This window comes from Trichomycterus rosablanca, chromosome 11 (assembly GCF_030014385.1).
Source record: "Trichomycterus rosablanca isolate fTriRos1 chromosome 11, fTriRos1.hap1, whole genome shotgun sequence".
Classification (NCBI taxonomy): domain Eukaryota; kingdom Metazoa; phylum Chordata; class Actinopteri; order Siluriformes; family Trichomycteridae; genus Trichomycterus; species Trichomycterus rosablanca.
Window position 1 is genome coordinate 38,953,142 of NC_085998.1, and position 17,834 is coordinate 38,970,975.

At 43.1% G+C, this 17,834-nt stretch overlaps 1 protein-coding gene across 3 annotated transcripts in view; it reads right to left on the reverse strand.

Moving 5' to 3' along the window:
- Positions 1–17,637, reverse strand: part of lekr1 (leucine, glutamate and lysine rich 1) — a 67,012-nt gene extending 49,375 nt beyond the window's left edge. For all 3 annotated transcript variants that reach the window (XM_063004302.1, XM_063004301.1, XM_063004303.1), the window contains exons 1-3: positions 17,536–17,637; positions 16,251–16,333; positions 8,025–8,239 (exon numbers count right to left, since the gene is read on the reverse strand). In XM_063004302.1, coding sequence (XP_062860372.1) covers positions 8,025–8,239; positions 16,251–16,333; positions 17,536–17,539 — 302 coding nt within the window. In that variant the 5' untranslated portion in view covers positions 17,540–17,637. The remainder of the gene's footprint in view (positions 1–8,024; positions 8,240–16,250; positions 16,334–17,535) is intronic.
- Between the last annotated feature and the right edge of the window lie 197 nt (positions 17,638–17,834).

Below are 17,834 nucleotides of genomic sequence, written 5' to 3' on the forward strand. Positions count from 1 at the left end.
CACACGTCCATAAAACATCAGCCGAGGTTTCAGACAGGATCCTGTTATCACAAGTCCTATCACACACACACACACACACACACACACACAGCAGTTCAGTAGGAGTTCCTTTGTAACCATTATTTATAACCTTGTGTCCCTCAAAGCATCTTACAGTGCTACTGCAGAAACACACACGTGCACAAAATACACACACACATACACACACACACACAAACACGCACACACACATACACAAAATACACACACCCAGATGCACACACACAAACAAACATGCACACAAACACACACAAACACGCACACACACATTCACGAAATACACACAGATGCACACACACACACAAACATGCACACATGAACATACACACACACACACAACCTTGCACACACACACTTAAAATGTAGACAAACACGCACACAAACGCACTGAAATATGTAAACACACATGCACACACAAACACACACACACACATGCACACACAAACACACACACATGCACACACAAACACACACACAAGCACACACAAAACACACACACACACACACACACACACATGCAGTTCAGTAGGAGTTCCTTTGTTACCATTATTTATAATGTTGAGTCTCTCAGAGCACACATGCACACACACATGCACAAAATACACACATACACACACACACACACACACACACACACAAACAAACATGCACACAAACACACACACACACTTAAACATGTAGACAAACACAAATGCACACACACAAACATGCACACAGACCCAAACAGACACACACACAAACATGCACACAAACAAACACACACACACACAAACATGCACACACACATGAACAAAAAAACACACACATCCGTGCACAAACACACACACACACACAGACACTTAAAATGTAGACAAACACACATGCACACACACAAACAAACACACACACAAACATGCACACACATGAACAAAAAAACACACACACATCCGTGCACAAACACACACACACACACTTAAACATGTAGACAAACACAAATGCACACACACAAACATGCACACAGACCCAAACATACACACACACACACAAACATGCACACAAACACACACACACACACAAACATGCACACAAACACACATGCACACACACAAACATGCACACAGACCCAAACATACACACACACAAACATGCACACAAACACACACACACACACAAACATGCACACAAACACACACACACTTAAACATGTAGACAAACACAAATGCACACACACAAACATGCACACAGACCCAAACATACACACACACAAACATGCACACAAACAAACACATACACACACACAAACATGCACACAAACAAACACACACACACACAAACATGCACACAAACAAACACACACACACACACAAACATGCACACACACATGAACAAAAAAACACACACACATCCGTGCACAAACACACACACACACACAGACACTTAAAATGTAGCCAAACACACATGCACACAAACACTCAAATATGTAAACACACATGCACACACACAAAACACACACACACATGCACAAAACACGCAGTCAGACATGTAGACAAACACATTCACACACATGCACATACACACAAACGTGCACAATAACACACACACATACTCATCCATGTAAACAAACAAACTTTTGTACAGGTGTGTGTGTGTGTGTGTGTGTGTGTGTGTGTGTGTGTGTGTGTGTGTGTGTGTGTGTGTGAGTGCTTCGTCTTTGGTTTTCTGTATTATTTGGAGGAAGCATCGCTATGGCATCAGGTCATGGTAACCTAACAACACAGAACCAACACCAGAGATAAACACAAACACGCAGGTTAAACACCCCCCCCCCTGCTGTGTCCCTTTTCGTCCACAGAAATAGTGACGACCCCCCCCCCCCCCCCTCGCCCCCCGCTGTACCTCTCAGCCTTTTTATGGGTCTGGTGTGAGATCACAGAGCGTCTGGCTGAAATATGAAAATCACATGTATTACACACACACACACACACACACACACACACACAGATAACATTCCAAAACACAGCACACAATAACACACTGAATTCCGACCTGTGCCAGTCATATACAGGGGTTGGACAAAATAACTGAAACACCTGGTTTTAGACCACAATAATTTATTAGTATGGTGTAGGGCCTCCTTTTGCGGCCAATACAGCGTCAATTCGTCTTGGAAATGACATATACAAGTCCTGCACAGTGGTCAGAGGGATTTTAAGCCATTCTTCTTGCAGGATAGTGGCCAGGTCACTACGTGATGCTGGTGGAGGAAAACGTTTCCTGACTCGCTTCTCCAAAACACCCCAAAGTGGCTCAATAATATTTAGATCTGGTGACTGTGCAGGCCATGGGAGATGTTCAACTTCACTTTCATGTTCATCAAACCAATCTTTCACCAGTCTTGCTGTGTGTATTGGTGCATTGTCATCCTGATACACGGCACCGCCATTGGATGCACATGGTCCTCCAGAATGGTTCGGTAGTCCTTGGCAGTGACGCGCCCATCTAGCACAAGTATTGGGCCGAGGGAATGCCATGATATGGCAGCCCAACCCATCACTGATCCACCCCCATGCTTCACTCTGGGTATGCAACAGTCTGGGTGGTACGCTTCTTTGGGGCTTCTCCACACCGTAACTCTCCCGGATGTGGGGAAAACAGTAAAGGTGGACTCATCAGAGAACAATACATGTTTCACATTGTCCACAGCCCAAGATTTGCGCTCCTTGCACCATTGAAACCGACGTTTGGCATCGGCACGAGTGACCAAAGGTTTGGCTATAGCAGCCCGGCCGTGTATATCGACCCTGTGGAGCTCCCGACGGACAGTTCTGGTGGAAACAGGAGAGTCGAGGTGCACATTTAATTCTGCCGTGATTTGGGCAGCCGTGGTTTTATGTTTTTTGGATACAATCCGGGTTAGCACCCGAACATCCCTTTCAGACAGCTTCCTCTTGCGTCCACAGTTAATCCTGTTGGATGTGGTTTGTCCTTCTTGGTGGTATGCTGACATTACCCTGGATACCGTGGCTCTTGATACATCACAAAGACTTGCTGTCTTGGTCACAGATGCGCCAGCAAGACGTGCACCAACAATTTGTCCTCTTTTGAACTCTGGTATGTCACCCATAATGTTGTGTGCATTGCAATATTTTGAGCAAAACTGTGCTCTTACCCTGCTAATTGAACCTTCACACTCTGCTCTTACTGGTGCAATGTGCAATTAATGAAGATTGGCCACCAGACTGGTCCAATTTAGCCATGAAACCTCCCACACTAAAATGACAGGTGTTTCAGTTATTTTGTCCAACCCCTGTACGTGACACTACTGGCACTCAGACTGCTCCTGGTGGCCGCCTTAACCATTACAGTCCAGCCAGTCGTGACATCAACCCCGGAACGACAGGTAAAACAAGTACTGAGACCCGCCCGAATCACACCTACACCTCATCACAGGGACGACCTGGTACACTACTGACCCAAATAGTGATACAATCACTCACTCATATAGTCATTCATTCGTTGTCTGTTTTACTGCTGCTTTAGTCTGGTCAGGGTCACAGTGGGTCTGATTTACAGGGCGAAAGGCAGGAAACACACCGGACAGGTCGCCAGTCCATCACAGGGCAAACACACACACACACACACACACACACATTTTAGGGTACTTCAGTATCTTCAATAAACCTGACTGCACGTCTTTGGACTGTGGGAGGAGACCGGAGCACCTGACGGAAACCCACACAGACACGGGGAGAACATGCAAACAAACTCCACACAGAAAGGACCCGGCCCACTCCACCTGGGAATCGAACCCAGGACCTTCCTCCTGTAAGGTGACAGTGCTACCCACCGAGAAACACAGTTGGATCTTCAGCTAGTGCACCAACTGTCCGAGTACGAATCGCAGCTCTGCTACCGGTCGGTTGGGCGCCACCTAGCAGGCGCGATCGGCCACTAGGGACTGAAAAGTGGGCGGGGTCTTCGAGGCTGTGTAAGGACCCTGGATAGTAGGCCGAGTCGCCTGTACAGAAGTGGAGGAACGTGGAGATCAGCGCGTGACTCTCCGTGCGCGAGACCGACCTCATGAGCCGATCCACCGGAGTACGGGGGGATAAGAAGGGAGGGAGGGCGTGTCAGGAGGATATACCCTCCTCGGATGCGATCAGGGTCTCCAGCTGAGAAAAAAGGAACTGGCTATGACTAAACTGGGAGACGTTACTCCCCTTAGTTATGTTCCAAAATCTATTAAAGATTGGCATGCTGCGTTATTTAGATGGTACGCGTAACACCTGGCACAACTGGTCCGTCAGTCCTGATTTGTTTTGGTGGAACGACGACCCTGACACGCTTACACACACGCCCTCGACTGATTAACGCTGTCAGGGGTGATTTAGCCGAATCTGAAGCCCTTTGAAGTGGATAATTGGTGCGCACACACCCCAAAATGTGAGAAACGAGGTGCGCAGAGGGGTGTAGACCTCATCCGGGCACTTTTATGCAGGAGAGTGAGATTATAATCATATCTGCACTTCCTCTGATGGGAATGTTAATATTATCTAGTGTGTGTGTGTGTGTGTGTGCGTGTGAACGAGTGAGCAAGCGGATGTTTGTGTAAATCAGATGGAGAACTTTACAGCACCCACGTCCTGCCCACTTCCACTTCCTTAAAAAACCCATAAACGCAACGTATACGTTTATGTGACGTTCCTTAAATCTTCATATGAATAAAAAATCCAAATATTATTTGTTTAGTACGACGTCTCGCCGCATCCACGGTGCTCCCGGTCGCCCTCGGCCTCCCGCGCTGCCCCGCGGCCTCGTTCGGCTCCCGTTTCTCGAGCGTTTACCCGCAGGCTGGTGCGCTTGCGTGCCTGGCAGAGGCAGAATCGAACGTTCCCACATCTTATAGGTGGCCGAGGCAGAAGTGAGAAAACCGCCACTGCAGCGAATCCATCTGCTGCACCACTTCCCTGCCACACACACACACAACCACACAGACACGCACATGCATATTCATATGCAGGCACCTGCGTAAACACATGCGAGCGCATGCACCTGAAGACGAGCACGCAAACATGCAAGCGCATGCAAAGCTACACGCGAACGCAGACCACCACGATGAACGCGCAGGTGCAGGTGCGCCGCCGCTAAGCCCTGAACATAATGCGTGTGTGCCAGCGCAAATAATCCCCCCAACAATGTGTTAACGTGAGGCACTGAGGATCCAAACATTCCCTAAAAGGACAATAATGTTTAAATCTGGTGATTAGGAGGCCACACCTATACTTTATGGGGTCATTATCATCATAGACTAAGAGAACTTTATAAGGGTAGACAGTTTGCACCATAGGGTGCACCTAGTCCTGTACTAACAGCTCATATTTGTTGGTTGTTATATAATTACAGTATAATGATCTCCAGCAGCAGGAATCGGTGGTGCTATCAGCCGTCTGGGCGGCTACCAAGACATGATTAATAGTGTGAGAATAACTGGCGCCCAGTGTTTCCCGGACCTGCCGATGATGATAATAAATAAATAAAGAATCTGTATTAAACATTAATGGTTGTAAATTTTAATTTCAGACAAACAGGTTTTTTAGGACCCGTGGGTGCCGTGCCAATCCACGACCGGTTTTTGCTCGGCGTCTCTCACGCCTAATCCTTTGATCTTGGGTTCAGTGGCGGGTTGACGGCGTCTCTGACTCAAATCGCTCCACGCTGAAACCCAGTGTTGTTTTTTCCCAACCTGTTTCTCATGAATGTGGTGAGATAACCGTTTTAACACCGGCGCATTAGTGTTCACACCAGCATCATCGCCTCCTTAAAGCCACGAGGTCACGGTGACCAAAATAAACTGGTGTAGGCCTACGCATTACACACACACACACACATATATACACACACACACGGATACACACAAACACACACACAAACGCACATGTACACAAACACATACACACACACAAATGCACACACACAAACACACATACACAAATACATATACATATATATATACACACAAACACACACACACACACACATAAACACAAACATACACACACACACAAACACACACATACACAAACACATACACACACACAAATGCACACACACAAACACACACACACAAACACACAAACACACACACACATACACAAATACATATATATATATATATATATACACAAACACACACACACATATAAACACATATACATATACACACACACACACACACACACACACACACATATATATACATTTACACACACATGCACGCACACACACTTGTTTTCCGAACAGACAGGCTCTTATCCAATCTTGTGATTGCCGTGTTGTTTCGCTTGAAATGCGCACACACACACACACACACACACACACACACACACACACACACCTTGTGTTTGGTGGAATTTGCTCTGGGTGGATGATTTGAGGAGAGCGGTTGGTGTGAGGAGGTTATATTTGACGCCTGATTGCTGGGAGGGTGTAATTACTCTCTAACGTCACGCTGGCGCAGACGTACGTACCAGCTTCTCACACACACTGATGGGATCAGACTGAGAGGGAGGACACACACACACACACACACACACACACACACACACCCACCGCACCTGATTACTGAAAAGATTCCACACCTGCTCAGGTTTATAAATGTACCTGTCCACACAAACACAGACACAAACACAGACACACACACACGACTGGAATGTAAAATCTCCACGCTGCCTCTCTGCTGCTGATGCAATGAGGAAATTTAACCTAAATATTTCACACCTACAGACAGTTTTAATACATTAAATAGTTGATTTATATCTGACTGTACGAGTATATCCTTCTATATATTTATATCTTAATATATCTTAACATATATCCTTCTATATCTTTATATATCTTAATGTATATCTCTATATGTATCCATCTATATCTTTATATCTTAATATATATCTTAACATATATCCTTCTATATCTTTATATATCTTAATGTATATCTCTATATGTATCCATCTATATCTTTATAACAATATATCTTAATGTATATCTCTATATGTATCTATCTATATCTTTATATCTTAATATATATCTTAACATATATCCTTCTATATCTTTATATATCTTAATGTATATCTCTATATGTATCCATCTATATCTTTATAACAATATATCTTAATGTATATCTCTATATGTATCTATCTATATCTTTATATCTTAATATATATCTTAACATATATCCTTCTATATCTTTATATATCTTAATGTATATCTCTATATGTATCTATCTATATCTTTATATCTTAATATATATCTTAACATATATCCTTCTATATCTTTATATATCTTAATGTATATCTCTATATGTATCTATCTATATCTTTATATCTTAATATATATCTTAACATATATCCTTCTATATCTTTATATATCTTAATGTATATCTCTATATGTATCTATCTATATCTTTATAACAATATATCTTAATGTATATCTCTACATGTACCTATCTACAGTATATCTTTATAACAATATATCTTAATGTATATCTCTACATGTATCTATCTATATCTTTATATATCTTAATATATCTTAATGTATATCTTTTTATATATCTATTTATTTCTTAATAAATCTTAATGTACTGTATATCTCTATATGTATCTATAATGTATATCTCTTAATGTATCTCTATATGTATCTATCTATATCTTTATAACAATATATCTTTAATGTATATCTCTATATGTATCTATATCTTTATATCTTAATATATCTTAATGTATATCTTTTTATATATCTATTTATTTCTTAATAAATCTTAATGTATATCTTTATATGTATCTTTCTATATCTTTATATACCTTAATGTATATCCTTCTATTTAACATGCTAGATATTTTTCGGGACTCTCTCTCGGCTCGTGTGTTTGAGCTGACTGTCGATCCCCGAGAGATCTCTGAGCCCTGAGAGTACGCGCTGTATGAAAAGTGTACTGTGGGCTGCGATCTAACCTCTCCTGGTGGAGCTGCTGAGCCGCTCTGAGCTCTCGGAGCTGAACGCGTGCGCTCTGCAGCTCTCTCCTGGTCTCCCTCTCTCTCTCCACGCTCCCCCGCTCCAGCTCCAGCTCCCTCTCCACCTCCCTCAGGTGCTCCTGCAGACGCTGGAACTCGTGCAGGATCAGGTAGCTCACGCCGCAGTAACAGCAGCTCGTCTCCGCCGCCTCCATCTGCACACGGGCGGCGGTTTAGGGAACGTTAGCGTGTCTCAGGATGTAGGTGTGGGTGGAGAGGGGAGGGGGGGGCGTTTGGGTGGTGCAGCGGCAAACTACGCTAGCTGGTTTGAATCCCCAGCGGTGCTATCGGCCGGTCAGGCGTCTACACCCATGTGAGGACTAGGGGTGGCCAAGGCCCGCAATGGACTGACATCCTGTCCATGGTGTCCTACCACATTACATAAACCGGACCCAAAACCAGACCCTGCAACCCTGACCATGCTGACGTCCAGGGTTCGAATCCCCAGTGTCGCATTGCACCCAGTGATTCCAGGGAAAATTAGTCGTCTGGGTGGTGCAGCAGTAAACTACACTAGCCCCTACCACTGGCATCAAGGGTTAGAATCCCCAGTGTCGCATTGCACCCAGTGATTCCAGGGAAAATGAGTCAAACTGGCAGCAAATTAACCCATTACCACTGACATCAAGGGTTCGAATCCCCAGCGGTGCTATCGACCAGTCAGGCATCTGCATCTATACACATTGAAAGATAGGGATGGCCGAGGCTCGCATCCTGTCTTACTGCATTAGGCTTACTGCATATACAGTGTATCACAAAAGTGAGTACACCCCTCATATTTCTGCAGATATTTAAGTATATCTTTTCATGGGACAACACTGACAAAATGACACTTTGACACAATGAAAAGTAGTCTGTGTGCAGCTTATATAACAGTGTAAATTTATTCTTCCCTCAAAATAACTCAATATACAGCCATTAATGTCTAAACCACCGGCAACAAAAGTGAGTACACCCCTTAGTGAAAGTTCCTGAAGTGTCAATATTTTGTGTGGCCACCATTATTTCCCAGAACTGCCTTAACTCTCCTGGGCATGGAGTTTACCAGAGCTTCACAGGTTGCCACTGGAATGCTTTTCCACTCCTCCATGACGACATCACGGAGCTGGTGGATATTCGAGACTTTGCGCTCCTCCACCTTCCGCTTGAGGATGCCCCAAAGATGTTCTATTGGGTTTAGGTCTGGAGACATGCTTGGCCAGTCCATCACCTTTACCTTCAGCCTCTTCAATAAAGCAGTGGTCGTCTTAGAGGTGTGTTTGCGGTCATTATCATGCTGGAACACTGCCCTGCAACCCAGTTTCCGGAGGGAGGGGATCATGCTCTGCTTCAGTTTTTCACAGTACATATTGGAGTTCATGTGTCCCTCAATGAAATGTAACTCCCCAACACCTGCTGCACTCATGCAGCCCCAGACCATGGCATTCCCACCACCATGCTTGACTGTAGGCATGACACACTTATCTTTGTACTCCTCACCTGATTGCCGCCACACATGCTTGAGACCATCTGAACCAAACAAATTAATCTTGGTCTCATCAGACCATAGGACATGGTTCCAGTAATCCATGTCCTTTGTTGACATGTCTTCAACAAACTGTTTGCGGGCTTTCTTGTGTAGAGACTTCAGAAGAGGCTTCCTTCTGGGGTGACAGCCATGCAGACCAATTTGATGTAGTGTGCGGCGTATGGTCTGAGCACTGACAGGCTGACCCCCCACCTTTTCAATCTCTGCAGCAATGCTGACAGCACTCCTGCGCCTATTTTTTAAAGACAGCAGTTGGATGTGACGCTGAGCACATGCACTCAGCTTCTTTGGACGACCAACGCGAGGTCTGTTCTGAGTGGACCCTGCTCCTTTAAAACGCTGGATTATCTTGGCCACTGTGCTGCAGCTCAGTTTCAGGGTGTTGGCAATCTTCTTGTAGCCTTGGCCATCTTCATGTAGCGCAACAATTCGTCTTTTAAGATCCTCAGAGAGTTCTTTGCCATGAGGTGCCATGTTGGAACTTTCAGTGACCGGTATGAGAGAGTGTGAGAGCTGTACTACTAAATTGAACACACCTGCTCCCTATGCACACCTGAGACCTAGTAACACTAACAAATCACATGACATTTTGGAGGGAAAATGACAAGCAGTGCTCAATTTGGACATTTAGGGGTGTAGTCTCTTAGGGGTGTACTCACTTTTGTTGCCGGTGGTTTAGACATTAATGGCTGTATATCGAGTTATTTTGAGGGAAGAATAAATTTACACTGTTATATAAGCTGCACACAGACTACTTTTCATTGTGTCAAAGTGTCATTTTGTCAGTGTTGTCCCATGAAAAGATATACTTAAATATCTGCAGAAATGTGAGGGGTGTACTCACTTTTGTGATACACTGTATATTTATTATACACCTCTGGGGTCCAGGGTTCGAACCCCCAGTGATGCTGTCAGCAGGTTAGGTGTCCACACACATTTTAGGACGGGGGTGGCCAAGGCCCGGTGATGGATTGACATCCTGTCCAAGGTGTCCTACTGCATTGACCAGACCCAACACAACCCTGCAGCCATGACCAGGAAAAGCACTGTATATGTATATATTTAGGTTTAGGGTAAGAGGCAGCGTGGGTAAATTTCTAGCTGAACTGTTCCGGACAGTGCAGATCAGATCGGTCTCTTCCTGTCAGCTGAGTTTCGGTTTCGGGTTCTGTTTCTGTAGACGTGAGTAAAAGCTGAAGCCTCTCCGGTCAGCATTTCTATTAGTGTGATGATAATAATAACCCCCCCCTCTGTGCTTTATCATGAAAACTCTGGGTGGCTGAAGACTGATAAATTCTCGCTCTAAAGAAGATATGTGCTGATATGAGTTGTGGAAAACAGAGGAAAGATTTAATAGTTCCTTCAGACTAAACAAAAAATAATCACGTATATGCTTATAAACAAAAAACAAGTCTGCATAAGCATAATCTAATACAGGGTAAAAAAAAAAACTACATTCATTCATTTATTATCTGTTTTACCAGTGCTTTATCCTGGTCAGGGTCACAGTGGGTGCCACTGACTGGGCGAAAGGCAGGAAACACCCCGGACAGGTCGCCAGTCCATCACAGGGCAAAAAAAACACACACACACACATAGTGAGGACCATGACAAAACACCTTTCTGTGAGGTCCGAAAATGTTTGTTTGTTTGTTTATTAGGATTTTAACGTCATGTTTTACACTTTTGGGTACATTCATGACAGGAAACGATAGTTACACGTTACACAAGATTCATCAGTTCACAAGGTTATATCAAACACGGTCAGGGGCAATTTAGTATCTCCGGTTCACCTCACTTGCACGTCTTTGGACTGTGGGAGGAAACCGGAGCTCCCGGAGGAAACCCACGCCACACAGACACGGGGAGAACGTGCAAACTCCACACAGAAAGGGCAGTGGTAGCTCAGAGGTTAAGTACAGGACTAGTAACTAAAAGGTCGCTGGTTGAAGCCCCACATCTGCCAGGTTGCCACTGTTGGGCCCTTGAGCAAGGCCCTTAACCCCTAAATTGCTTGCAATGTATACAGTCTCAATTGTAAGTCGCTTTGGATAAAGGCGTCCGCTAAATGCTGAAAATGTAAATGTGAATCCCCACCTGGGGATCGAACCCAGGACCTTCTTGCGGTCCAAAAATGTCCTCACAACGAGTTTGTCTATAGGTGGTCCTCACAAATCTACACACACACACTTATACATACAACTCCACACAGAAAGGACCCACATCACTCCAGCTGGGAATCAAACCAAGGACCTTCTCGCTGTGAGGCAAAGGTGCTACCCACCCGCCCAAAAACAACATAAATTAAAAAGCGTTGACGTGGTACACTGGTTCTGTCTCTGTGCTGCTACACAGATTTACTTTGACCTGGTTGTGGAGACGAACGTCTATTGAACTAAACCTGAGCTCGTTAGACTCGTGGTACGAGTGCTACCCTAATTTGACCCTGTTTTTAACTTTGAACTCGTACCTGCAGCGAGGAGACGGGATGGAACAGCCGACTGAGAGACTGACTGAGGGTTTATTTGATGAAATGAAGGAGAACGCTTCACCCTCCTGAGGTGGGAACAGATGCGGGCTTGATTTTAAAAGCATCTATTATTTACGGGGCGTGGCGGTGAGGAGAGGGGCGGCGCGGCGGCCCGAGAGAGGATTTCCGCGGCTGGTCTTCTCACGGTGGAAGCTTTTCTCTGCTCTCATGAAACATGAATTGAGGAATAAAGGGAAGAGAGAGGAAATCTCACAGCAGAGAGGCGACGGTGGCACGAGAGGTGAGGCGAGGAGCAAAACTAATCAGGGTCACCAACATAAATACAGCAGAAACAAATAATTCTGTCACTGAGCGTTTCCTGATTCAGATCTGCTGATAGATTTGTGATTAAATTATAACGTGTTGTTGATATAAATGTACCAGCTAAAGAAGATGTTTTATTTAATCACTGATTGTGTTCAGCTGTATTTTTGAAGCTTTAGAGGAAGTGGTGTCAACACATGAACATTTACATGAATAAACACAGTCAGTCCTGTTAAAACGACTACAAATAAATATAATAATCATCATTTATAATTTAAATATAAATCTATCAGCTACGACGCTCGGGATGAGCAGCAGGGTTCGAATCCCCAGCTGTATTAACGGCCGGTCGAGTGTTTACATACGTGATTGGCTACACCACAGAGATCATCTGTCTGTCTGTCTGTCTATATGTCTATCTATCTGTCTGTCTGTCTGTCTGTCTGTCTGTCTATAATCTGTATTTCTGTCTATCTGTCTGTATGTCTGTCTATCTATGTCTGTCTGTCTGTATGTCTGTCTATCTATCTGTCTGTCTGTCTGTCTATAATCTGTATGTCTGTCTATCTGTCTGTATGTCTGTCTATCTATGTCTGTCTGTCTGTCTGTCTGTATGTCTGTCTGTCTGTCTGTCTGTCTATAATCTGTATGTCTGTCTATCTGTCTGTATGTCTGTCTATCTATGTCTGTCTGTCTGTCTGTATGTCTGTCTATCTAGCTGTCTGTCTGTCTATAATCTGTATGTCTGTCTATCTGTCTGTATGTCTGTCTATCTATGTCTGTCTGTCTGTCTGTATGTATGTCTGTCTGTCTGTCTGTCTGTCTATCTATCTGTCTGTCTGTCTGTCTATAATCTGTATGTCTGTCTATCTGTCTGTATATCTATGTCTGTCTGTCTGTCTGTCTGTATGTCTGTCTATCTATGTCTGTCTGTCTGTCTATAATCTGTATGTCTGTCTGTATGTCTGTCTATCTATCTGTCTATCTAACTGTCTGTCTGTCTGTCTGTCTATAATCTGTCTGTCTATTTATCTGTCTGTCTATCTATATATAAACAATCTGTCTGTCTGCCCGTCTGTCAATATATCTAGCTGTCTGTCCATCTGTCTATTTAAATGTGTATCTATTTATCTGTCTATCTATAGTCTGTCTCTCTGTCTGTCAATCTATCTATAATCAGTCAGTCTGTCTGTCTATAATCAGTCTGTCTGTCTTTCAATCTATCTATCTATAATCAATCTGTCTGTCTGTCTGTTTATTTATAATATGTCTGTCTGTCTATCTATCTATCTATCTGTCTGTCTATAATCTGTCTGTCTATTTATCTGTCTGTCTATCTATCAATCTACAATCAGTCTGTCTGTCTATCTATCTATAATCAATCTGTCTGTCTGCCTGTCTATCAGTCTGTCTCTCTGTCTGTCAATCTATCTATAATCAGTCTGTCTGTCTATAATCAGTCTGTCTGTCTATTTATCTGTCTGTCTATAATCAATCTGTCTGTCTGTCTATCTATAATCAGTCTGTCTGTCTGTCTGTCTGTCTGTCTGTCTGTTTATCTATAATCAGTCTGTCCATCTATCTAGAATAAACTAGACCGAGCACCAATCTGTTCTATAATGTCTGTTTAGACGCCCGGTCGGTCAGAACTGCTGACATTCCAACGCTGATCTCAGCGCTGGTGCGCTGGTGTAACAGACGTCTGCGCCACCCGAGCGCCCGTCAATATACTGATATATGATAAACCACTATTTATTACATAAATCAATAGTGATATAAACACAAATGATAATAAAGTAGCACAGATGTAAAAGGAAGTGAGTGGAGTTCAGTTAGTGCAGATTATTTTACATAACGCTCGCTGCTCTCTGTCAGCTCTCGTTTATTTTATTTATTAATACCAATTAAAGCTTTTCTGTATGAAAAAATATATAATTTACTTTAGATTCATGTAAATCATTTTAAATCTGACCTCAGAATAATGCTCAAGACGTTTTACACTCATCAAATAATCCAGTACGGCTTTAAGAGCTGCGTTTTCTACCCCACTGAACCAAACCACAGAGGAACAAGTCCATCCACCGTAACAGCAGCTACACACACACACACACACACACACACACACTTGTGAGTGTGTTTGAACCTTGTCTGCTAATGTGTGACCTTGCTTTTACCCTGTTCCACACTGTCAGTGGAGGTTATGTGCTGATGATCCTGCTCGGATATCACTGTCCCTGGTGTGGAGCTGCTGTGCAAGCTGGAGCTGATTCAAAGTTACACACACACACACACACACATCACACACATCACACACACACACATCACACACACACATCACACACATCACACACACACACATCAAACACACGTCATACACACATATTACACACACATCACACACACACACATCACACACGTCATACACACATCAAACACACGTCATACACACATATTACACACACATCACACACACACACATCACACACATCACACACACACACATCAAACACACGTCATACACACATATTACACACACATCACACACACACACATCACACACGTCATACACACATCATACACACATCACACACACACACACACACACACACATCAAACACACGTCATACACACATATTACACACACATCATACACACATCATACACACACACATCACACACGTCATACACACATCATACACACATCACACACACACACATCACACACGTCATACACACATCACACACACACACACACACATCAAACACACGTCATACACACATATTACACACACATCATACACACATCACACACACACACATCAAACACACGTCATACACACATATTACACACACATCACACACACACACATCACACACGTCATACACACATCATACACACATCACACACACACACACACACACACACATCAAACACACGTCATACACACATATTACACACACATCATACACACATCATACACACACACATCACACACGTCATACACACATCATACACACATCACACACACACACATCACACACGTCATACACACATCATACACACATCACACACACACACACACACACACACACATCAAACACACGTCATACACACATATTACACACACATCATACACACATCATACACACACACATCACACACGTCATACACACATCATACACACATCACACACACACACATCACACACGTCATACACACATCATACACACATCACACACACACACACATCATACACACAGCATACACACACTACACATACATTACACATTACACACACACATCACACACGTCACACTTCATAGGAAATTACGGCACAGCGGCGCAGAAGCGGTTTTGTCACTTCTCATGTGAATGCGCCGGTGCTGATGGGAATACGGTATTCCAACATCGAGCATCTCCAGCATTAAGAAGCGTCAGGAAACAATAAAGAAGTAAAACTAAAGTGCAGCTTTTATTGTATTGGTATTGATGTGTAACTGTTAGTAATTGTATTTCAGTGTGTTTATATTATATTTGTGTTATTTTCAGTGTTTAAGTGTCAGAAACAACCTCATTATTTTACATGAGACCACTGGACCATGGACGCATTAACAGGTTCCCCAAACATCCTTATGGGGGAAAATACCTCGAAACTCAACGTGTTTTAAACTTGACCAACTGACTTTGATTTTCAAGGTACCGCTGTATACTAGTGTAAAAATGCAAGTCACAGCCACTAAATGCCTGAAGGCTGCAGATTAAAATCCTTTGTTAGAAACTGATGAAGTTAAAAACGCTGGAGTTTTCATTTTTAATCACCCCGAGCGCCGCGGTGATCCTTACCTGCTGGATTTCAACAGGCAGGGGGTGAGAGGGAGTGTGGATCGTCAGTTCCTGGTGCCCCGAGTCTCGTCCTTGCTGGTCTTCTAAAATTAAAGAAGCAAAGCCGAGTGAGACGGGGGCGCGGTCGCTCGGATCACACTGATGCAGTGAAACGGCTTATTTGCATACACGAGCGTTACTTATTTATGAGATGAACTTCTGAACCGTGCGTGCCTGAGGCGAGTGATTCTGACTGTTGAATGTGAAGGGTGTTCTGTGGGGACGTTTTTATTCACGAGAGCTCGCTGGCCAGCTGGCAGTGACCATAAGCTGTGGGCTCAAGATGGTCAGTCAGGAGCCAAGCAAGAAATGGAGTGAAAGGACATGCGGGGGTGAAATCCAAACGCAAGCACTGTTCCTTCATTATTCCTATTCCTATTTTTGTATGTGAGGCAGAACATGAAGCCTCGCACCGTCGCTGGATGTTCTAGGTTTACATTCAACTATTAAGGTAGCTGTGCTGTGTGTTGTAGCTTCAATTCATTCTATCATTTAATTTATTTAAGTGTAATTTATTGACTGATGTGAAATGTGACTCTTTTATGTAAAAATCTGTGGAATCTGTGATGTAGTAGGGCTACATTTGTTCCACTGTCCAGTCAAGCTCGACTGAAGGAGCAGAGGCTCAGTGGCCTTCAGGGTCAACTCTGTAAAGCTTGCTTGACTGTAAACAGTGATACCCAAGTTCCATCAGCTTTTCATTCCAGCAGACCTGTGGTTTTTTTTGGTGTTTCTCAGATTAAACTTCATCATTTAAACAACATTTCCTATCAGCTTAAGCTAAAGGTCTGTGTGGTGTATTTAAGTAGTGTTAGTTATACGGGCACAGAGAAGTCCACAGATGTGCTCAATCATAATAAGGCTATTAAGATAATCCTTTAGTAAATTACATTAGAACTTTCTAAACAGTTAAATTAACAATCTAAGTTGCTGTATGTGTATTTTTGACCTGTTATATTTTAATAATAAATATAATAAACTTATAAAGTCCTGGTTAAAGTTTTTAACTGCAGTTGATTGACTAATGTTCTCACCCATATGTATGTCAACTTTAGCGTGAGACAAGTTCTACACACGTACAGATGTTGAGATTTAATAGATTTAAATTTATAAACTAATAACATTTGAAAGAATTAGCATGCTGGCTAGTAAAAAATGCTAACTCACACTATTAAACAACATACGGTCAGTTTCTATTTACATTCACTAAAGTAAATAAAAGTAGGAAAACGTTTAGAATACGTACCCATTGTGCTGTTTGTAAATAAATGTATACATATATTTATATTTTAATAAATCTGCATTTATAATGAACGATGTGGAACGACGTTACACAGCCGAGCGTTTACCATCACCATGGAGACGGGCTGTGTTCATGCGCATGCGCAGAAAAACTCCCCGACACAAATCTGACGCAATAATACTTTATTTATTTATTAATTCGCTCATTTGTTCGCCAAGCGCATGATTATGATCAAGGTCGCGGTGGGTCTAAGCCTTACATGTTCATGTTTTGACAAAGGACTAATCGAAAAGTCTGAGGTA